The following is a 23106-nucleotide window of genomic DNA, read 5'->3' as shown; positions in this document are numbered from 1 at the left end:
CCGTGGGAACTTTTCAGGCATTTCTAGCCGTCACAAATATTGCACAGCTCAAGCCAATTATACAATGACGACTGCGCACAATAATGTTGCTTGCAGCAAAATCAAGGCCCGTCGTTTCTTTTGTGCTCCAAGAGGATAAGAAACAGTAGGGCATGAGCAGAAACCTTTGGACAGCACAGTGTCCTCGATCAGCTGTTGGCAATTGTCCCACTTTGCTCTGGGCTGTAACAGCAGGGAGAGTCCGAGCATGCGCAGTAAGGTTGTTTTTCACAAAAAGCTGCCTCTTAAAGTGAGCTGGCAGCTCGAAGCCACCCTGTCTTTGTACAGAGACCGCGGAGCTGTGAGCAGCATGACAGCGGCGTCCAGTGCTGTGACTTTTTTTACACAAAACCCCAATGAACTCTTTACAGGAGAACCACTGATCCCTGCCAGCATTTTTTCTGCAAGGCAAAGGAATTAATCAGTGCAATCCGAGAGATCACATTTTTATATGAGATCTGAAACATTTTTTTCTTAATCTATTTTTATAAGCTTTTGTTACAACCATGGTGCTGGGGAAGGTGAAGAGCTTGACAATAACATTTGACTGTCTGAATGACAGTAACGTCCCCGTCTTTTCTAGCGGGGACACCGTCTCAGGGAGGGTGAATCTCGAAGTGACTGGGGAAATAAGGGTCAAATCTCTAAAGATTCAAGGAAGGGGACACGTAAAAGTGCGCTGGACTGAATCACGGAATGCCGGATCCAACACTGCCTACACGCAAAATTACACCGAAGAAGTCGAATATTTCAATCACAAAGACATCCTGATTGGGCACGAAAGAGGTAAGTGATATCAAAGATGTGGAAATGTTCATTTCTCCTAACACCATTTCTCCCCTCAGGTAAGGGTTATGTGCACCGGATGCTTGCGCGATTTTACGGCTCGTTGCCATTTGCAAGAACCCTTGCAAAAAATAACAATGTTATATGTTTCACACATATTAAATGAAGTTGCATTATGTGCAATAACAGCATGTGTGCATTTCCAAGTAGACGTTTGCTTCATTGTTAAATGCGTAACTTTAAAGGAAAGACATCTAGCATGCGTAACGCCATCCACGTGTTTTTTTTTATTTTTATGTTGCCTATAGTTTATTAAAATTAAACAGATAAAACTTGTGAAATAACTCGCCCTTTATTTTGGGAGAGCCGAGTTTTAAATAAGGCTCACTCGACTTAGAAAAAGTGCGGTGCACATGTTAACTGATAAATATGTATGCATATGTATATTAGAACCTGCTGTGATTAAAGGTGCGGTTGTAGAGTAATAACAGGGCGATTAACGACTTTCTTGCAATATACACTAGTCAACAGCCTCGTAGAAGGCTTATCTCGCCGTGGAGATATGGGGAAGTGAGACTCGTCTTGTTTTTCTGAAGTTTCCACCCATTGTTAGAAGCGGTTCAATCCTGTTCGGGACCGGTGCTTGGTGTGGAGGAAGGGAGGGGGGCTGTTGCCTCTGCCTCACATTGGCTGCGACCGTCATGCGCTGCTGTGCTCGCCACGAGTGTTCTGCAAGACGATGAAATACAGAAGTTTTATGTTGTATTTATTGACTCCATAATAATCAAAGGTACAATGCCCACTCGATGAGTGTTTGCGAGGAAAGGTGATTCCCATTTCTATTTGATGTGAAGAACAACTTGATTTTATTTTCTCGCGTGGTTTCAAAGCAAGTTAGCTTGTTTACTGAAAGTGTCGTTTTTACTCAATGGGGTGGCGTTCGTACTGGCACTGGTTTAATATCTTGCGCTAGCTAGACCCTCTTGAACTGTACCTCCCTTGTGTAATTACGGGTCTAAAACGTTTATACGCTCAATCCACTCCTGAAGCTGGCACTGAAGGGTCGGGCCACCGCAACGCAGGGTTTTATTTCAACGTCACTACTTCTCACACTAGCTTCGCCCTGCTCTCGCCACTCGTTTCCCCCCCTCTTCTTCCTGTGGATTGGCGGAGCACATTTGTTATGTGCGTTACCAAGGCGACGTTGATATTTTGTCATTGGCTGACGCTGTTGCCAAGCCCGTTGCGGACAGGTTTTCTCAACCGACTCTTCAGAGGAATGAGCGCATAGCCGCTATTAATAGAATCGCCATTGCCCACGTTCTGTCTGTTTTAGCGGCTCCCGGAATGAGCCCGAGGATATTACCATTCTCTGTGACCTATGGAGTCACACTAGCCACATTTTCCATTAAAATCTAAACCGATGCAATCACAAGCAGTGGAACTTGTTAACGTTTCCCATTCTTACACTTACTGTTCAGTAATAATAATCCATACCATATACGGTTTTGCCTAATTTCAAGCAATGCATTTTCTAGTTGATCTATGTATATTCACACCTCTCAACTACAAGACGCTGAGTCCTTTAACGGCACTGGCTAGTTAGTGAAGTTGTATGCCTGGTCCTAGAATGGACTCGTCAATAGCTCTTGCTCCGTCGGAAAACGGCTTGAATAGGTTTCATACTGTACCGCATCTCCGGAAGTAGTGGTAGGGGCGGTGCCTGGTAGCAAGCAGGCTAGGCTGTGGTGCACGTCACGTTCTTTGCATATGAGGCGGCGCTTCCTGCTGTCGGGATCTGCTCTCACCGGTTTAGGCCGGTCCTCTCCTGCTCCAGTCTTGTGCGTGATTGACGTTTCTGCAGCACTTGTTTACCACATTCTGCCCGAGACTTGGCTGAAAATTGCTGAGGTGGCATAGCAGTTGAACAATAAGAACTTACAAGACAGTGTACATACATGGTTTTAGTAGAAGCTGAACGCAACTAGATAATGTACGAAGAAGGGCTTGAAACGTGCAAATAAAGCTCTATTTCTTAATGTTCTATTAACAACTGACACATGTATTGGTGTCATATCTGCCCGAATAATATGTTCATTTGTAAAGCACTCTCTGTTATCGGGTAAATCCAAGGTTAACGGAGTGGTATTGGGCAGAAGTAAGAATGCTTTGATATAAACGAGCACGTATGACAACGTTATTTACGTCGTACCGCATCACGAAAAATGCAACATATGCATTCGGGCAGGATCCCTAAGAAAGACTGAAATAAATGGACAGTTAAAGAAAACGGAGAGGCAAGACGATGTCCTCGCAATTATTTTTATTTCAATGTAACTAGGTCGCTCGCCTTCCTGCCCACGCCTACAAGACAGACTTCGAGACCAGCCGCCATGAGGATGGGCAAGTTGTTTACTCCAAGTGCTGACCCCTCCCAAGCAGCCTTGGGCGATACGTTTAAGGGCAACTTTTAACAAAAAGATACGGGGCGGCAGCCTACCGGTGTTGTGGTTTAGGAAAACGGTTACAGCTTTTGGGAAAAATAAGTTTAGTTCAATGCAAAAATGATTGCGAGTTGCGCTTACATAATACATTTTTTTATTTAGATTTTGTATTAGCCTCAAACCAGCTAGGACAGAGTCGTTGTGGTGGATGGTTGGGAAATGTGAGTTCAAAAGCGGAGGCACACGAACCAAGAAGATGGGACACTACGAGAAATGTGGCAGAGTGGAAAGGATGGAACACAGGATATGGCTTACCCAAAAAACACACACTGACAAAACCGAGGAATACACAGTGGCACTTCAAAAGGTTGTGGAAAAGCATGAGAAAAGAGAAGGTGTGGATTTAGAAAAAGACGTTGGTTAAGTTGATTTTCCCATTGGCTTACATTTAAATGAAATATTTTCAAAGTCAGTTTTTTGCTTAGAAATGAAGTGTCTCCTGTCGCAATCCTGAGTATTCGCATATATGACACGGGTCAGCAGACATTCATGAGACTAAGTAATTAACATAAGGAGCAGCATACTGTCATGTGACTAGGAAACATTCATAGGGTGGCCTTAATATCAGGTATCCGAAAAAACAGAAATAAACTTTAACTCTGTCCATAAAACTAATTGCTTCCCATTGCTGTCATTGGGATTGTCTGCCCTGTAGTCCTTCCCTCCCCTTCCAAACGAATTGTTAATCTTCGTTGATTTTAACCACAATAAAACACCTGATTTCTTTGGGTGTTCAGTTGTGTCCCAGATAAGACTAATGATCATAAACCTGCCTCATCTGTGTCGATTCAAGAAGTGGGCACAAAAGGTTTGTGGACTATCATGGGACTTAAAATGATACATAGGTGTGGCCAGGCTGTCGGGCACATGGGAGGATAGTAGAGGAGATGGTGAACTCTCAGGGTTTTAAGACAGGGAGTCTGAAGACGCTAGGGGCTGAGAGCAAAAAAAGCAGTGACACATTGAACTTTTATGTCAATGGCCACCACATAGTAGCACTTCTGTCTCGAAACTAAAATGTTATTTTAATTCTATCAGCAGCATGTCCCAGTTTTCAGCTGTTCACCCTAGTTTTGCAACATGGTTGCAAGTTGCACTTGAGTTCAGATCTCTAGATGCTTGAGCCTCTTTTAATATGCATATTACAGTTATATGTTTTATACACATAATCAAACCCCAGTTAACCATTTATGACCACTTGACGAGAAACATGAAAAAGATGTCTTGGACTCACAATTATCTTTTTTTTTTTATACAATTGATATTTATTATGGACCTAACAATTGATATTTATTATGGACCTAGGGTGTCCCACAACACACATACTTTACATGCGATATTTTAAGTTTTAAACTACCGTTTAGGATGACATGCAAAAATGTTAATGGCAAGGCAGGTAGAATGTCAGACCTGTTCCGAAATTTAGAATCCACTGAAAGAAAACAGGGCCAGGTGGCAAACCACACCACGCATATTTTGCCTGTGTTTTTAGAATTTGTGCTGTCTTTCAGTTAATAGATGGTATATTGTGTATGTCTTATCCACAATGCCAGAAGTTCATGAATCTTAAGATCAGTTTAAAAAAGTCGTCTCCAGTACTTCATCCTATTCTTGCCAAAGCAATCCTACCTCCCAATTTTCAAAGTGAACTGCTTTTTTAGTTTTAACTTCTTATAGATGCCCGCCGTTTATCTGACAAGAACCACAGTGCTTGGTAAAATGTGCATAGATATATAAGGAGCTTTAAAATGGTGTGATTTATGCATGGTAACATCATTCTATTTTAATCCCTAGATGATGACAACTCTGAAGAAGGTCTCACCACTATTCATTCAGGAAGGCATGAATATGCATTCAGCTTTGAGCTTCCACAGACGTTAGTATTTTTTTGTAGTAAAAAAAGAAATACAATCAGTGATTGAAAATCTGATATGTGGAATGTTCATTTTAATTAGACCTTTTCAGTGGTAGCAGGTTAATATATGTATATTTGCTGCACCATTGTAACCCATGAAAGGCAATTTATTTCATGGGCCTTAAGTATCTCATATTGATGGGTCTTTAAAAGTAATAGTAACTTTATTTTCTCTTTAGAGTAGTATCCCATTATCTGTTACTATATAATATGATTGGTTAATGTGTGCACATTATTAATCAAGCAGAGCACATTTTCAATTTAGATGGGATATATGTTATCTGATAAGTCATTTTTTTACATATAACATAAGAACCAACTGACCATGATTATTTTAAGTCATTTGTTTCTTGGTCACTCATTCTAGCTTAATTTGTATATTTGGAAAAGAGAATGCAAACCACCATTGCTGTGAGATTCTGTTATTATTGTACCATGCAAAGCACAATTACCTGTTTGGCTTCTTAATTTATTCTTGACACTTTGCCAGACAGTAGTGTTATCTGTATGAGATCTATGCTTATGCTCCATTCGACTGCGATTCACTTTCTTGAGAGACTAACCATTTTTGACCTTTTTATCTTGCACAGACCACTTGCTACCTCATTTGAAGGCAGACATGGCAGTGTACGCTATTGGGTGAAAGCTGAATTACACAGGGCTTGGCTACTACCAGTAAAACTGAAGAAGGAATTTACAGTCTTTGAACACATAGATATCAACACTCCTTTGTTACTGGTAAGAAATGAGGCTTTTTTTTCAATCTGCACTTAGTGTATTGTCGAAAATGCCTCAACCTTGAAGGAGTGCAGAGTATTGACTAGTTTTGTTATTCGTATGGGTGGTTTAAAAAACAGCTATTCACTGTTTTATAGAACTGAGGAGGTCTCCCATTTGATTAACTCTGGCTTCTAGATATGTCATCAATAAGACATGCCTCCCAGTGATATATTATTTCTATTATTATTATCATCATCATAATTATGTACACTGCCTTCCTGGTATGCCCTCGGTGAGTCACGGCCACAAATACTTTGTTTATTGTCCACGTAGCTTTAGTGTTCTGAAGGCAAATCATTTTCTATGTAATTTGCACTATGATTGGCTGAAACGTTTAGAAAAAAATTTATGATCGTGCAGGCTAATATTTGCTTCACGTAGACTGAACTGAGACACTAGGATCATGTACAGCCACATAATATTGATCAGTGCATATGGCGTGGGAAAATGTCCCACACTACACCCCTGCACTGCAATAAAAAAAAAATGAGTCTGCACTCTGTTAGATTTTATTTGTTAGTCCTATTGAAAGAACTGTAAGAAAGCAGTTGAACTATTTTTGGTTTGTTTGATTTTGATATCCAATGGGAATGGTATGGACATGGTTCATTTCACACTTACAAAGCTAGGTTGTATGTGTTTTTTTTTTTTTAAATAGTTAAATACTAGTACATACTGGCCGTTATGCTCAAGATGGTGTAGTTCATGATCTTTTCAAAATACATCGTACTGCTCAGGCTTACAGTTAACATTCCAAGGAAACTTTGTAATTTTCATTAGTATATATTTGACTTGTTTTGGTTGTAGTTTTTGCCACAGCGCCTTGAATTTTGAAAGTATTTCTTGTTTGTTAAATGTCCTGAAAACATTCCAATATCTTGCTGGTGAAGCAGATTTAGAGTTTTAAAGCACAGACTATAAAGAAAGTCTGAGCTTCTTTTGCAACACCGGTCACTATTAACCCACTGCAAGATCGTTGGCTAACCACGTTTCGATTTATTTGGGCCTTATTAATGGACTTTAAACGTTGAAGTTTTAAACCATTTCTTAGATAGCAGTCTTTTTCTCAACTTATTCTAGGGGTTGGTAGTTACAGGATTAGTATTTATTTTACCACACGGGCAGTGAATCTCATCCCGAAATTTAGGCATATCTAGATACCCTTTGTAGGTAGCAGACCTTCTAACCCGCCAGTGCCTTGTACTCATTTTTAGCGCTGTGGCTTTTATGTTTTTGGATTGCAATCCCTGCCATTTGCCGTGCGAAGTTAATATTCATGATGCATGAACACCATTTCAAGGATATATGTTACATACATTTGTTTTCTTTTCTTGCAGTCACCCCAGGCTGGCACAAAAGAGAAGACACTATGCTGCTGGTTCTGCACCTCAGGCCCAATATCCTTAAGTGCCAAAATAGAAAGGAAGGGCTATACACCTGGTAAGTTGTACTGACGTTTTAAAAGGTTTACCTGCCACTCTTTGGGAGAACTAATTATGCCTTATTATGTTGGGGCTTTGATACTCAAAGTACTGACTGGAGGGGCGCAAGCAGCCCCCTGGTCCACAGGAGCACTAGTGTGCTGTTCACTCGACTCAGCACTGACAGTAAAACAATGTTAAATAGATTAGAAAGGTTAATTTGTGTTAAAGAAGGCAAGTAGCTAGGAAGTCTTGTACCCCTTATCTTTCGACAAGCCTTCATTTTTAGGTCGAGTGCGCAAGAGCTTTGACCTGTTGTAAGTATTGTGTGCTTTTAACCACCCCCCACCTCACGCCCATCACTTTCACTCGTTTGCGGGCTTGGCTTACAAAAATCTTTTGTTATCATTTGGTAAATGCTTTAGTTTGTCTCTCCTAGGGGAGGTTTTTTTACTGCCTTGCAGACTGACCTTTTTTCATGGATAATTGCACGATTGCCGATATGTTTGACTGTGAGTGAACTTCTTATTTTACTTTTGTGTCTCTCCTTCGCGCTCAGGCTCATGGCGGCAGTGGCGCTTTGTACCAGCTCACTTTTGTCAACTGTTTTACTTTTCATTTTCAATTTATGTGTCAAGAAAAGTCCAATTAGGAATTTTCAACGCCAATATTTCTAGCTGGAGCAAATGCGAGACTGATGGCATTGCAAGTGCTTGTTGAACATGTCTTACAGCAAAAGTTTAATTCAAAAGCGTACTTAATTAACATGCAAAACCTTTTCACCTTAGTACAATTGAGTCTATCAGTGCATTGAGGAAGTATTAATTTAAAAGTGATCGTTTTCAAACATGAATTTAGAAACATTAATTCTTTACCCTTCCAGTGACAACAGTCAATAGTGTACTACTGAGGCAAGTCAGTTATGGTGCTCTTTGGGCAGCATGGGTTCCTAATATCCATGGTCAACATTATAGTGTATTAAATCAAAATAGCAGGTGGTTTTGAAGAGTCGCGTATTTCGAGGTCCTCTTATCTGTGATAATGAAAAAAAATAAGGTATAGTGAAATAAAATAATTTCCTAGGGTCATACAATTTGGTAAAGTGGGTAGGCTGGGATTAGTCCCATGTTTTCTTGTTTCACATTCATGTTGCTCAATTCGGCCACTAGATGTACATGCTACGCTTTCCCTACATATACCTTACTGCCACCCACCCACTTACAGCCCCCATCCCACTTTCTCACCCGACCTCCACCTCATGGGCATCAGTGTTGCCCTCGGGCTCATCACAGATCAAATGTTTTGGTCCCTTGGAAAATGTTTGCAAGTACCTAGTTGTTAGGGTAACCATGACTATGTATGTGTATGATTCTACTTTGTAAATATCTAGCTTATTAAACTTAGGGTATATTTCTTTTTTGTGCAGGTGAAACAATTCAAATTTTTGCTGAAATTGAAAACTGCTCTTCCCGGATGGTAGTGCCAAAGGCAGCCATTTACCAAACTCAGACCTTCTATGCCAAAGGGAAAATGAAAGAAGTGAAACAGCTTGTCGCCAACTTGCGTGGGGAATCGCTGTCCTCTGGAAAAACTGAGACCTGGAGTGGCAAACAGTTGAAAATTCCACCAGTTTCTCCCTCCATTCTAGACTGTAACATCATCCGTGTGGAATATTCATTAATGGTAGGATTTTCTTCATTAGTTTTAGGAATTCTGTTAATTTGTTAACGTTCCCTTCAGTGAATCTAAGCAGTTAAGAGCAACAGTGAACAATTATGCGACCAGTAGCCTCACTGTCATAGTATGTAGAAATGAGGGATGTGTGTTTTGCTATTAATTTGTTTTTGTGTGTGTCTGCACATCTTCACAATCTTGATGGTACTTTCTCCAATGGTTATGTGTTGTTGAGTTTGGGTGTAACATGTGTTGCTGAGTTTGGGTGTGACTGTCTTATGTTGTGTCTGACATTGGGAGGTCCTAACAGTGGTCCCTCAACTCCTACCCACTGATATTGCAGTCTGCTTCATAGAGGACCGATCCACACAGTTTTCAATCTCTTAATCACCCTCACTACAATATTTTATTCTTAATTACAGTTGTAATTCAGTTATGAGTTGGATATTTTTACAGTTTTACTCCCTGGTATTTTCCTAAGCCTTTTTTTTATTTTCTTTTTTTATTAACTATATTGCAGCGTTTGGAGGGCTTTAATTCTCTGTGCACATGACCATGGCAACCCATTGGTCACAGAACCTCAGGGCAACAACACCTGATTGTGGTATAATACCACTCTCCACTAAAGCCAGTCTTCCAGAGAAGAGTTACAGCTTTATCAGTCCAAGGCTTTGGGGAATATAAAATATAGTTAAAAGAAATTGTAGAAAATATGTTATTGGAGAGAAAAAAAAGCTAAAGGGAAGGATCATTTTGGAATGTATTGCCGGGACCTTTTGAAGTGTAACTTTAACATTATGGGTAAACATAATGCATTTCTGGAACAGTAAATGTGATCCTAATTAGTTTAAACCAGAGACTGATTTGATCATCACATCTATGATTGTGCCTTGGTGGTTTCCGGGCGTGCCACACTCTGGCAAGTTTATTTAACAATAGTATTGTCACCTTTTTTTTTTTTTTTTTTTTTTTTTAAGCCTAGGTTTTGACAGTGTAGCTGTCATGCTGATCTTTTGCTAACAATATACATGGAGTAAGATGTGTGTCAGCCCCTTACAATCACTGGCATTCTTCACCAGCCGATTTCAGCCCTTGGCTTAAGACTTGTTATTCACATCTTGGCTCAGCTCATAAGAGTATTCATCTCTCATCTGATGCTATTAACTGAGAGCATTCTCCAGGCCCTACTTTAGCGCTTGGATAAAACTGTATGAGGAAATTCTTTAAAACTATATCCCCCTTCTGCCGTCTGCTGCTGGCTCCCGCCAATGTGTCTTTGTAATATGCTAGTGCTATAATACACATTAGCACTCTAAACACAAATCTGTTTGCCAGTGCATAATTGTATACTTGTGTTCATAATTTCCACACAAACTAAAATGTACTCTGTAGATACAAAAGAGCTAAAAAGTCAAATCATGAACTTTTTTTAATTTTGCTATTTTATGATATTACTTGTAGGTATATGTGGACATTCCTGGTGCCATGGATTTATTTCTTAATTTACCGCTTGTTATTGGTACTATCCCATTACATCCTTTTGGTAGCCGGACATCAAGTGTCAGCAGTCAGTGCAGTGCGAACATGAACTGGTTGGGACTTGCACTTCCTGAAAGACCTGAAGGTAATTTCGTTTTCCTTCTTAAAATACAGTGCATACTTTCAGTGCTGACCATTATGTGAGTGTTTTTGTTTCTTTTTTTTTTTTTTAATAACAAAACAGAAACAAGGGCTTTCTCTATTTGGGACTTGAACACAAACATCAATGCTTTAAGGGAATGATGTTTCTAACTCAAGCCTTGTAAAGCCTTAAAAAGCCAAGTGAAACGTGTCGGGAATTTTAAGAGCTGTATGTTTTGTTGCATCATACAATATCAAGTTGGAGCAAGGCAACTTATTTTACAAATAATACATTTTATGAAGGGATTGAAAGTAAAGTTCCAATCTACCCTCAGAGGTCTTACAAAACAAGGAGAGTCCATTATCCTTCCCTTTATTTTTCCCAGTATCACGTTATGTAATGATTATGAAGGTGCAACGGCATCTTAGTTTCACTCCTTATTCTGCTTGAGAGGACATTCCCGGCAGAAGTCAAAACGCACGCGCTTCAGCCTTTTCCGCTTCCGGATCTAACCATATATGCCGTTTACCAGTCCTTGTGTTTTTTCCGGAGATGCAGCTCTATATTGTAATCCACGCTCATCAATAATTATGAAACTGTCTAAATGCACGTTTAGTGTCACACATTGTGTGTAAGACCAAACAATTGTAACCCTTAAAGTGCAGCAATATCATAGACTCACTCGACACAACTAGTAGAGCTTCCAGATTTACATCACCATAAGAATGGAAGACAACACTTTCTCCTCACTCTGGATGCCCGTTTTACTGCCAAAACTGATCTAACTAGGTGTTTCTGTTTCTCACTCCGGTAGAGGTTGCCAATATATTTATAACTTCTTGCCTAAAAAATACTTAATCTCCATCCTAAAAAAAAAAATACATATTTGTTGTAACTCCCATACCTGTGAAGGCAGCAGTGCTGTTTTGCACATGTGAACGGTTCAGTACACAAAAGTGTACTCATGGCAGTGATTACCTGAAATTAGTATGCAATAGGGAGGGTTCATGTGAAGAAAGTCGGGTGATATCAGAATAAAATGTGCTAATGTTGCAACTGTTGTAAACAATCTTAAAGTAGGATCACTATCTGCTTGCCTTTTCAACGGAAAGCTGTTTCCGGAATCAGTTTGCAAAGCGTGTTGCACGTTTCAGCGGGGCAAGAAACCATTTCTCAAACGCCTCGTCAAATGTGGTGTAAGATGTGGCGACATTCTCTCACTTTCTCACTCAGTAAACACACTTTCTGCTGCTTTCACCAGAGTGCTCCCTACTCAATATACCTTGGGTCAGCAAAGCTTTGTGAATGAGGCTCACATAAGTTACATTTTCTTGGGGTATATTTCAGGAAGAACTGCTGCTTTGATTTAATCGTTGTTTGTGTTATTGTACGGCTATGTTATTCTGTTTGAATATGTGGAAATTGGCATGCTGTTTGTAGTATAAGTCTAACAGTTCCTTTGTGTTTTTTTTTCCAGCACCCCCTAGCTATGCAGAGGTAGTCACGGAGGAGCAAAGGCAGTGTCTCTCACCTGCATCTGCTTGTGATTTTGAGAGGGCGCTTCCAGGACCACTGTTCGCATACATCCAAGAATTCCGTTTCCTACCGCCACCTTTATATTCTGAGGTTGGTTTTCCAAAGGAGACTACACAGTGCTGTGCAGCATCTTATGGTAGCATGGGTGGCTATTGTTTATATTCCAATCCTCAACAATTAAAAAATATAATACAAATTTAGTGTGATAATTTTGGTCTTTAAATGCAGACGGTTATGTGAAAAGTCTGAAGTGGAAAACCAGTTACAAAGGAATTCTGTTTGTGAGAGGTTGAAGAACGTCGGAGGGATAGGGTAGCGGGGGGCTCTAAAAACCTAAAAAGGCTTTAAGCCGTAGGCTCTAAAATGTGAGCTTGATAAACATATGTAAGGGTCCAGTTTGTTGCTTCCTGTAACAACTGCCAGTTTACTAGTAAGGTTAGATAAACGTGGGAGCTTGGAACCGGGGGAAATGGACCCTAATCCCCCATTTATAAAGTGAACTTAATGATAAATGGTGAGTTCCCACTTAATTTTCCAATGATTTGTGGGGCATCCAATTGTACACTAATGTGCCTTAAAAAATTGGAAGGGTTCTATGAGACATTTAGTCAAACTTGCCGTTTCGTAAGATGGCGGCGGACGCGACTGATTAACTTCCCTGTTCTGCTATTATAGCACTTATCAAACGGATTGACCACCATTTCATTAACACTCTGAACATTGTCATAAGCAGAAATTTAACTACAGTTATGCCTTGAGAAAACCCTGGTGAACGCACCTCATAGGGTGAAACACAAGTTGTCTGAGTACTCTCTATGCTCTACGTTTCACTTACCTGTTGCACGATATGAAGATAATTACAACTGCTTAATATAAACTACAAGTTTGACTAAATGTCTCGGAGAACCCTTCCAATTTTTTAAGGAACATTAGTGTACAATTGGATGCCCCACAAATCATTGAAAAATTAAGTGGGAACTTACCATTTATCATTAAGTAGGCCCTAAAATGACCTAGGGTGAGCGACACAGAACCTAGAAACAAGTATCAAAGAACGTTCTTATAGGGAAGTTAGAATTTGTCTCTCAGGAGAAATAATTTTTGTTACAAATATGACACACCAATAGAAACCTCTGCCACATTTTGTCTTGCTGTGCGATGGTTATCAGGAAATTAACACTGTTTGCACCGCCTTATTAATTAGGCCTCCCTGGTGGGTCTGTACTCCCTTAAAAATGCCAAGAAAGGAATAAGTCTTCTGGCACGATTTGATGAATCTGCACTAAATTTCACACAGTTATTTGTAAAAAAAAAACAACTGTTTTTGATTCCCCTCCCCCCCCCCACGCAAAACCCTTTTTTCACTTTGACCCCATACTCACTTTGCATTGTTACAAACCAACCCAGAAATACATGCACTGGGTATATCATGCTAACTGCCGGTCACATTTGATGCAGATTCACCATATAGTGCCAAATAAAAAATGTATTGTCCTTTCTCCTTGTCTCTCCTCCCTAAAATAGATTGTCATACACTTTCACATACCAATAGGAAATTAATATTTTGAATCTTCTGCCCCATTTTGTGGCGATTCACCACACAGGGGCAAGCATATTAGTAAATGAACAGTTGTCGGTCCTCCCCTTTCTTTTTTTTTTTCTTTTTTTTTTCTTTTTTTTTATGGGTCCCCATTGATGGATTTGCACAAATTTGAAAATACCAAGAGTAATCTCCACTTAATAAGTGTCTATCAAATTTCTTTTATGGTTTTCTAACGGTGCAAAGTTATAAGCAAATCCGCAAACGTTTCAAACGTTTTTTTCAACTGACAAGATATACCTATGCGTTTACTCTCCAAAGCACACCTTTACATTCTACAAACGCTAATATACTAAAAAAAAACTACTGAGGAGATTTACATCAAACTAACACAAGGACACTTACTTACTGCAATTAATGATGGGAGCAAAAAGCTCCATAATCCAATGTTGTGCCTTTCGGGTTTTTAAAACTGGAATTGCGAATGTGACTCTGCGCATTACTAGTCCAAATAGTTCTTAAAATGTCATTCCCAGACCGGAACTATTTTAAACGCTGATTTATAAAACTACTTAAAATATTTATCCCAAACCTTGTGTAAAGTTCTATTTACACATCAAATTAAATGTAAGTCCGCTGAGCCGTTTTTTTTTCTCCATTCTACAGAGTAGCAAAGAATACTATTAAAGTTAAAAAAGAAAATGTCTGTTTGGTAACACCTCCGCCCCCCCCCCCCTTACTTTTAAGCTCCCATGTGATGGATCTGCATAAAACTTGCCATGAGAAACCCAAATTGAACGTCCTTTTTTGCCGAAATGTTTTTTGCAGATTCGTCGTGGAATGTATGTTGCATGCATATTACATGTACGCCTTAGGTAGACTAGCTTTAAACAAATTGTATTTAACTAAAAGCTGAAGTTGTTTTCTTCTGTCAAGTTGCTGTAACATGCACTCTGTGCTAAGTAAGCAGTATATTGTTAGTTAGTCTGTGCTGTGTAATATTAAGGTTCCACCCCAGCAAGACATTGTACATATGTGTTGATAACTAGAAAATCATTACATACTGCCTCTCTCAGTTTGTAGGGCCTTTGAATAGAAGGCAGTTAAACATTAAGTTTGCTTTACTTACATTTAATACGTACATTTTTTATTTTATTTAGGTTGACCCTAACCCAGATCAGCCCACAGATGAGCATCCATCTTGTCCTTCTCGTTGAAGCCATGAATAAAAAGCATGTTTTAAAGATGGGACTCAAGTTGAACTTAACGGTTCTCAGCTGAGAAAGGAGTATTGAAGACGTATCACGGAGATATGTTTTCTAAGAGAATGATTTGCTGTTACCAAGAAAACATGGAATACGTGGCATCGCAACCTGTGATTATGAGTTAAAATCTCCAGCATAATCTAAAGACTGCTCGCCAGGCTTAGAGTTGAGCTTTCTTTTCTAAAGTCTGCGCATGCTAATGAGTCCTGTCATTGGCAACCGGGCACATAGTACGTATCGGGGAATTCACCACCTTGTTAAAAAGAGGGACCCCTCCCCTCCTTATTTGCACTTGTTCAGTGCTCATGTTGTGTGGTTCAGTATCACTACAGCTTTTGCTCATTAATACCATACTGGTCGTAACATGTTTGACTTGCCTGCGATCTGCACAACCAGGAGCTTGAGAACGCGCCGAGAAGCTAGAAGAAGAAGAATGCACTGACGTTTTTTGTACGTTAATGTTGCTTGGACATAACCTATACATGCTCAGAATCGTCCTTTTTGGCTGACCATATTTCTGTTGCCTCCTTACCTTGGCCCAAGTGGTGGATTTATTTATGGGCATCATCTTCCTTCAAGTCGATCTTTCATGTTTTAGTAGAACACAAACATATGTATTGTGTTTAAAAAAAAAAAAAAAAGAAAAAGAGAGACACAGTATGGAATGTAATGAGATACTTTTCAATTCTGTTTACTTTCTCTACAGAAATATATGTTGCTTTACTGCTGTTTCAATAAGATGCAGTCAGTTAAAAGATGTACGTTGTAGCTGAATCTCAGGTGGACACATGATTTGCAGAAGAATGAGTTGTGTTTGTGCCCCTTGATGCTGTTTTGGCTTGAGATTGTAATCGGTGTGGATAAAAACAGATTCACATACTGTACTGCTCTGTAGACCTAATGATGGAAGAAGCGCCCTGTGCCAGAACACGCACAGTCCCAAAGGTAGCAGCACCAAGGTATGCATAGGCATCAAAGGGGGCAGCACTAGTGTATGCCCAGGCACCAACCTGCACACAGGCTTCCAGGGGTACTTAAGCTATTATTCTCTTTGTAAGACAAAATGCTACCCCTCAACGGCCGAAGTGCATTTCCACCTAAAACATATATGTGCTTGGTCGTAAGGATAAGTGATGGATGCATTTGCTTTAAAGGCTGCATGAGTTGAGCAAGGGGGTTCTTTGTATTGTGTTACTATCGGGTGTACAAGAAGCCTTTTTTGTCAGACTTATAGCACAAGGGCCAAACTCTGATTGTCAGCACTAATACATTCAGAATGCCAATACGTTTATAAATGCATTTTTGCATTCACATTTCTGGTGCCCTTAATCTGCAAAAAAATGTAAGGTGGACTGAAGGCGACTGTGGCACATTTGTGTTTCTCCGTAAAACTTGCATAGTATCTATTCTGCAGTTTCACCCGCAGAAATTGTTCTGATATGAGTTACAGCCGACATATGTTAGACAGTGGTTGCACAAATGTGATCCAGAGAAGGTAGCACAAATGCGGTTACAGAAATACTCATGCTACGTGTGCAGTTATCCAGAGTTGAGATTAGTTTTAAATGGTTAAATGCAGTGTTTCCACCATTGAATCTAGGAAATGAAGAGTTGCTAAGAGATAAAGGCATTAATAATGGACTGCCCTCTTTCTGGTGAAATGCTGTCTTGCTTTGAAGTCTCTTTTGAGCTTCACATGGGTTTTTGTAACATGTGTCCTTTAAGAAAGCATGTAAAAACTTATTTCGAAAGTGTTGCCGATGGAAGAGTATCCAATATCCAAGTGAGTCGCGTTTTATGTGATTCCATTTTTAAGGACTGGGTCTTCACTAGGCTAAAGTTACACAGACAACTACAGGGTGGCGTTTAAAACGTTACTCATATTTTTTTGTTGATGTCATCACACTTCTCGAACTACCACAATCATATGGAATACTTGGCGGGCATTCAGTGGTCTTTTGATTAGGCGCTCCCCATGTTATTGTTCGCGTTTTTTTTTGTTTTTTTTAAACAGACGGGAACAAATCCTCATACATAGCTTTGAAATAACTCTACCAGAAAAAGTTGGGTTCATCAATAAACTATCAAACACTTTCTAGGATAGAGCAGTCATATAGCCATTATTACTATCGCTTGACAGTGTGGTCGGACAAACATTTCTTAACTTTATTAAATAAAGTTCATGGAAATATTTCTTTACTCTGTTTTTAGAGGCATTATTTTTTATCTAATTTCCTAAGCATTGGTCAAATCCTGAACAGAAACTAGAGGTTCTTCAGTATTTAGGTAGTTTCCTGATTTTTAATTGGAAACAAATAAGAAAGATCCAAATAGTTTCCTGATTTTGAATTGGGAGCAAAGAAGAAATATCCAAAATCACAGACAAAGTGCAATATTAAATGTTTGCTTTTTAGAATATATTCCATTGTTGTTTGTAAACATATTTGTATACATTTTTGTTTGGTGCTGAACATGTTGTATAGGCTCTGTTTAAAGGAAACAAACATTATGTGGAAAATCGTGGACATTTTCCCATTGCTCTTCCGTATGGAAAAAAATAAAACATTTTTATAAACCTTTGTGTTACTTGTGACTTTTATGGATATATTTGAAATTATCTGGTCACCAGTAGAAGTTAAAAATGTATTAAACATGTTTTCGTACAATAATGCGATGCGTAGCTGCCGTTCACACAAGGAATTGTACATGCATGGACAGAAAAAAAGAACTGTTTGACAAGAAAGAAGCAGTTAAAACTGTAACAAATATGGGGTACATTATTTTAAGTCCATTCTTTTACAGCCTGGCTCTTGACACAGTCCCCCAGATTTCTGTTTTGTCCCACACTGCTCTTTGTAGCAACATAGTGTAGTGATTTTCCGCTTTATCCTGAATTGTTCCTCATGGAGAAATAATATTCTTAAAGGGATTTACTTTTGCTGAAGTTTCGACCGGAGGTTCCAGCTTTTCCTCGGGTACAAGCTAGGGTGTCTCATCGAGTGGCTCCAAAGATCTCTTAAGTAGAAAAAAATGTTTGTCTGGATGGTCGAGATTTTCTCTGCTCAAACTCTTATTGGTTGATTGTTTTTGAATTTATGGATTTTTACAAATTGCAGTTCAGCATGAAGGGTTTTATATCCTTTAGCTCTACTTGAGCATTTGTTCGAGGCCTCTGGATTTCTTCTGCTCAGAATATCGTTTAACAGCAGGCATCCTCAACTTGTTAACGCAAACAACCTCCATTCACAGTGATTAGATAACAACATGAGGTATTCAGGGGTCATGCATACCAAGGTAGGTCCTGGGGGAGAGTCTTTACAGCGCTCCGAATTTCTGTTATATCTCTAAATTGTTGACGATAGAGTTAATTTTCCTTTTTTTTTTTTTTTTTTAAGCCGCTCAACATCGTTAGAAGAAGGTCATTCCATGTTGAGTCCATTGACCTCTTTTGCCCAGTACATTGCGAAAGGAAACTTGACATTCATAGTGAAGTGCTCTTTCCAAGCCCAGTCCACCAAGTTAGCTTGGGGTGCTCTAGTCTTTATAGCCCTTATTTTATGGGGCCAATCTGGCAACTAGCTTCAATTGAGTGTTAGCCCGTGTCTGAATCCACTGCAACCATGGGAAAACTTAATGGTAGTTTGAGCTGTGATTTCCAAAATTTCCTTTTGAAGCAGCCTAGACGGCTTGTAGTCTTGTTCAGACCTCCTAGCTCGGCTCCATATATAACTTGGCTTCCCCATTTTTGCTTGGAAAATGTATTTGATGTAGGCAGAGAAACACTTTCCATGTTTCCAGGCCATCCTCAAAATGGCGTTGGTTGTGGCGTCAGATATATATATGGTTATTACCCTAGATATTTAAAGGAATGGACTTATTCCAGTTTAGAGTCCTTTATGAAAAATAAGATTTTTGTGGCATTTTGTTTTGAAGTTCATTACTTTTGTTTTTCCTGTGTTTATTTTTTAAGTTGTTTACTTCACAGTATTTTTTCCATGGCTTTGAGTTGTGCCTGAAAGACCTCCAGGGCCTTGGAAATCAGAATTTAATCTTCTGCATGTACAAGAGCTCATAACGTGAAGCCATTGGTGGCTTTTCGGACTACCTAATATAGATCATTAAAAAAAAAAAAGAAAACAAAAGGGATGCCAAAAGGCAACCTTGCTTTACTTCATTTCTGATATGTATTTTCTTGCCGATTAAAACATTTTAAACTAAATCTTATTTGTGATGTTCCAGTGTACAGCAATTTTAGAAGAGACAGGAGGGCTGGATCAATGTGGATTTTTGACAGTTTTTCCAGAGGTGATACCTTGGCACCAAATCAAAGCCCGGAGATAAATATAAAAATGTCACAAATGGGGACATTTTATGGCTGAGCTAGATTCATGAATACTATGCAAAAATGTGAAAATCTGGTCGATCGTTAAGAGTCCTGTAAAATCCCCTTGTATGGGGAGAAGATGCTCTAATTAGTGACTAACTCATCGAAGGGCTCCAAGATCTGTTTTGAAAAACAAATCTTGTAATCAATGTCAATTAGACTAATGATACTGTATGCCTTTAGGTCATCTTGCCCCTCCTCAAAACAACCTCCTCACCCATGTATATTGGTACTATGATGCTGATTTGCCAGGAGATAGGACACCGATTTTAGCCGAAGTTGTCTGAAATTTTTTTTTATTGGTATTTCCGCTAACCTATATGGGTCAGAGAGGAACACCTATGGTAGTATCTTATTGAGGCCCGGAGCTTTTCCCTTTTGTAAGACGGGTATTCTTTCACATTATCTTTGGTGTGTATCTTTGCCAATATGTCATCATAGACTGATTTTGGGTTTTTTCATATCCTGTAACCTGCATGTATTTATCTTGTGGGTGAAAAGCTGCGGTATTGACAATGGAGAACTGGGATATCCATGTTTCTTCAGTGATGTTTGATTCTCAATAGTTTTTCTTGACTCTTAGACTTTCTCCAACTTTTTTTGCCAGAAGGCGTGGGAATCCTTATCTAAAGTTGCTTTTTTCGAGTTCTTACCAGTCTGTATTCAAAGCATTGTTTTTCTTCTTCATAACTAGAGATTTGTAGCTGAAACGTGCAGGCCTAATTTGGTTACTTCTTGAGTTACTGTGAGTCTGTAATACCATCTTTTTTCCCTTACATTCCTTGGCAAACTACCCATATCGCAGTATTTTTCTTATTACTGGTCGCTTGGCAGTACATCTTCTAGAAACTTTAGGGAGCTAACGTTTTCAGTAAAGTGTCGTAGAGGAATAGTTTGACGTTCTCAGCAGGCCCCTTTTTTTTATACACTCCTGAAAACCTGGTTTTGATTTAAATTCCTTTACGTTAGGCTCGAGGTTGGGATCCCATCTGGCCTCCAATGTCCCAGATGTTCAAATTTCAGACTTCTCTGATTTCTGTTGATACATTGGATTGTATGCCCATGGGTCGTACATTATGAACTCTTTCTAGTTTCCAATGGATCCTAAGATTTTGATATTTGGGTCAGTCCATTGCTCTTAGCAGACTGTAGTCTGGCATTTTGGTAGTTATATGTCAGAACATTGGGGTTGGCGTTATCACACGAGTTACGAGCTAAGACTCTTGTTTGTGCAGAAACCGACCAGGAGTCTTCTGTCCTTTGCATCTGTTGCCAGTAGAGTAAATTAAAAGATATGAGAAAGGAAGGTGTATTTCTGTATCAACATTTCTTCTGAAGATGTAAAAAGATAAAAACATGTTGAACTCCATCGAATTACTTCAGTTAGTGTCATTTTCAACTGTGTCTCTCGTCTCTTTAAGATTTCCTGTGATAATAACATAGATAAAAATGAAGGCATTCTTAGCTACTGATCCGCATAAGCAACCATACAATTTCCATCTGCAACATAGCAGGTAGACCCTCAATGAAATTCATGAAGTTCCTCTCCTACATGCCCTTCATAGAGGCAACTAACACACACAAACATAAAACGTAGATATGTTTAGGTTTGTTTTCCTTTAAAGGTATCGTAAGTTTTGTCTCTAACACTTATTTTATGTATGTCCTGAATTTAAAGAGTCTGTCTTCTAGTCTTTCATTTCTGCACTTATATTATTTTTTGTTTAGTGCGGGAAGAATAAAAAAAGAATCGAAATATAAACTCATATGGCAGATTGCCGTAGTTAGTGTGCTTACATTTTGACTTTCAAATTTGAAACCTTAAAAGTATTCTTAAACTGGCTGGCCCTTGGGAACACCTTTAGGCTGTGCTATTGCCCCTTGTACTCAGAATCGAAAAACATGATGGGAAGATTCCAGCAGCATTTAATCTAACTACTGACTCACTGGGGCTGAATCACAAAAGCGTTCCTTAGGACAGGAAGTAGTATTAGATGTGCCTTTGTGGACCTGCCTTGAAACGCCCAGCTCTCCTCCAGTAAAATGTACCAGATACAGTATAAGAATATTCCCTGAATGTTCAGATTGATTAAAAAAACAGTGTCGTGGAGTTTGCAGTATTTCTCTTCCAAAAAGGTTAACCAATGTTCTGCTTTCTTCTAATCCTGATGCATACTAATTCATAAGTCTATGTTATTTAATTTTTGGACCTATCACTTTAAAAGCATCCTGTTTGTTTGGAACTATTATATTTTTCGTGCGTTTTGTAAAGTGCTACCTTTTACTTTTCCGTTGCTTCAAGGTACCTGAAAAGCTGAGAGAGTACTGTGAAGAAGATCCAAGATCTGTGGGAGTCCAGCCAGCAGAGCGGAACCTTTACCCAAGGTTTTTCAGTCACTCCCTTGATCTGTGAGGAGGTCAGCTACAAAGCAGACCTGAAAGCATAGGGTCTGGCATTTGCTAAGGCATTTTGATTTTACTAAAATGACTAGGTCTGCCGTTTGCCAAGACCTTTTGATTTTACTAAAATTATGTGTACAGTATATTTCCTTATGGGGGCTTTCAGCGGGCTCTTCCTCCATTGGTCTGCTGTTGTGTCATTCATCTGCAGCATTTCAGACGAAGCAGTGCTCAGCACACTTCAGCCATTGGCTAACTTCACTGTTGGTCATGGCATTTTGCCCTTTCACAAGGAACATATCTGCACATCTAGGGCCTGATTTAGAACTTGTCAGAAGGGAATACTCCATCACAAACATGACAGATATCCTGTCCGCCATATTAAGATCCAATATATCCTATGGGGATCATAAAACGGTGGACGGGGATATCTGTCACGTATGTAACAAGTATTCCATCCGCCAGGTTCTGAATCAGTTCCTTAGTTCTCATAAGTGCCATGAACTACATTGGCAATGTGTGAATTTAGGTTTTAGCCATTTTTTTTAGATAGGTTGAGGGCATGGGAGCATTTCCAACAATATAAATTTGCTAAATTCAAACACTGACCCAGCCAATAGCTTACTGGCATTGCCAATGCTTGTTTTCTCATCGTGCATAAATGACGTTTTTTAAGCTTGTTTGTTTGGAATCACTTTTGGCTTGGTTGTTAGCCAGTGCCATAGCATCTGTTGCTGCATGGTTAACTTGAGGTTAAGGACAAGCAAAAAAAAACAGCCCTAGGTATTTATTACATGAGGGTGGGTGTGCAGACTATTAATGAGGTTGTATACATCAGATGGGCATTTCACACATTTAGGCACAGGAAGGTTAAGCGATTTGCATTGAATTACACCAAGTTGAGACATACATGAAGGCCAGGTCCCAAAGTTCTAAAATCTGCAGTTCCAACCTGTAGCCCACACCTACTTCCGTTGCTATTATACAGAGCACACTAAACCCTGGTTGCCATATGTGGCATCAAACGGCATTCGATTACTTTCTGCTTACCACATTAGCATGAGACAAGGCCGAGCAGATGCCAGAGGAACATTGGGGGAGGAGGAGGGTCCATTTTCTTTACTTTTAATAGACATTGCAATGCCCATTCCCTCTCGATTGTATGTGTGTAGTAAGAGAGCCACAGGTAATGGCTTTGGGGAATTGATTAACAGTTGTTAAACTGACAGACGTTTGACCTT

The 23106-nt window shown here is 39.4% G+C and overlaps 1 protein-coding gene across 3 annotated transcripts; it reads left to right on the top strand.

Annotated features, from left to right (window-relative positions):
* The first annotated feature begins 315 nt into the window (after positions 1-315).
* ARRDC3 (arrestin domain containing 3) lies at positions 316-17656 on the top strand. Of its 3 annotated transcripts, XM_069225284.1 has the most exons (8): positions 316-825; positions 5124-5205; positions 5835-5982; positions 7362-7464; positions 8872-9128; positions 10581-10743; positions 12218-12366; positions 14977-17656. In XM_069225284.1, the coding sequence occupies exons 1-8, from the start codon at positions 546-548 to the stop codon at positions 15031-15033; spliced, it is 1239 nt and encodes a 412-aa protein (XP_069081385.1). In that variant the 5' UTR covers positions 316-545; the 3' UTR covers positions 15034-17656. The 3 variants fall into 3 exon arrangements, with proteins under 3 accessions (XP_069081385.1, XP_069081392.1, XP_069081402.1); XM_069225291.1 differs by lacking the exon at positions 5124-5205; XM_069225301.1 differs by lacking the exons at positions 5124-5205; positions 5835-5982.
* The last annotated feature ends 5450 nt before the right edge of the window (positions 17657-23106 follow it).

The sequence above is a fragment of the Pleurodeles waltl genome, chromosome 1_1 (assembly GCF_031143425.1).
Source record: "Pleurodeles waltl isolate 20211129_DDA chromosome 1_1, aPleWal1.hap1.20221129, whole genome shotgun sequence".
Classification (NCBI taxonomy): domain Eukaryota; kingdom Metazoa; phylum Chordata; class Amphibia; order Caudata; family Salamandridae; genus Pleurodeles; species Pleurodeles waltl.
The sequence above is the reverse complement of the archived record's forward strand: the minus strand, read 5'-3'. Positions and strand labels throughout refer to the sequence as shown.

Excerpts from the sequence above, each read along its gene's own strand:
- ARRDC3 (XM_069225284.1), top strand. The coding sequence starts at position 546 with ATGGTGCTGGGGAAGGTGAAGAGCTTGACAATAACATTTGACTGTCTG. Across the intron at positions 9,129-10,580 it reads GTGTGGAATATTCATTAATG|GTATATGTGGACATTCCTGG; the intron begins GTAGGATTTTCT and ends TATTACTTGTAG. Across the intron at positions 10,744-12,217 it reads ACTTCCTGAAAGACCTGAAG|CACCCCCTAGCTATGCAGAG; the intron begins GTAATTTCGTTT and ends TTTTTTTTCCAG.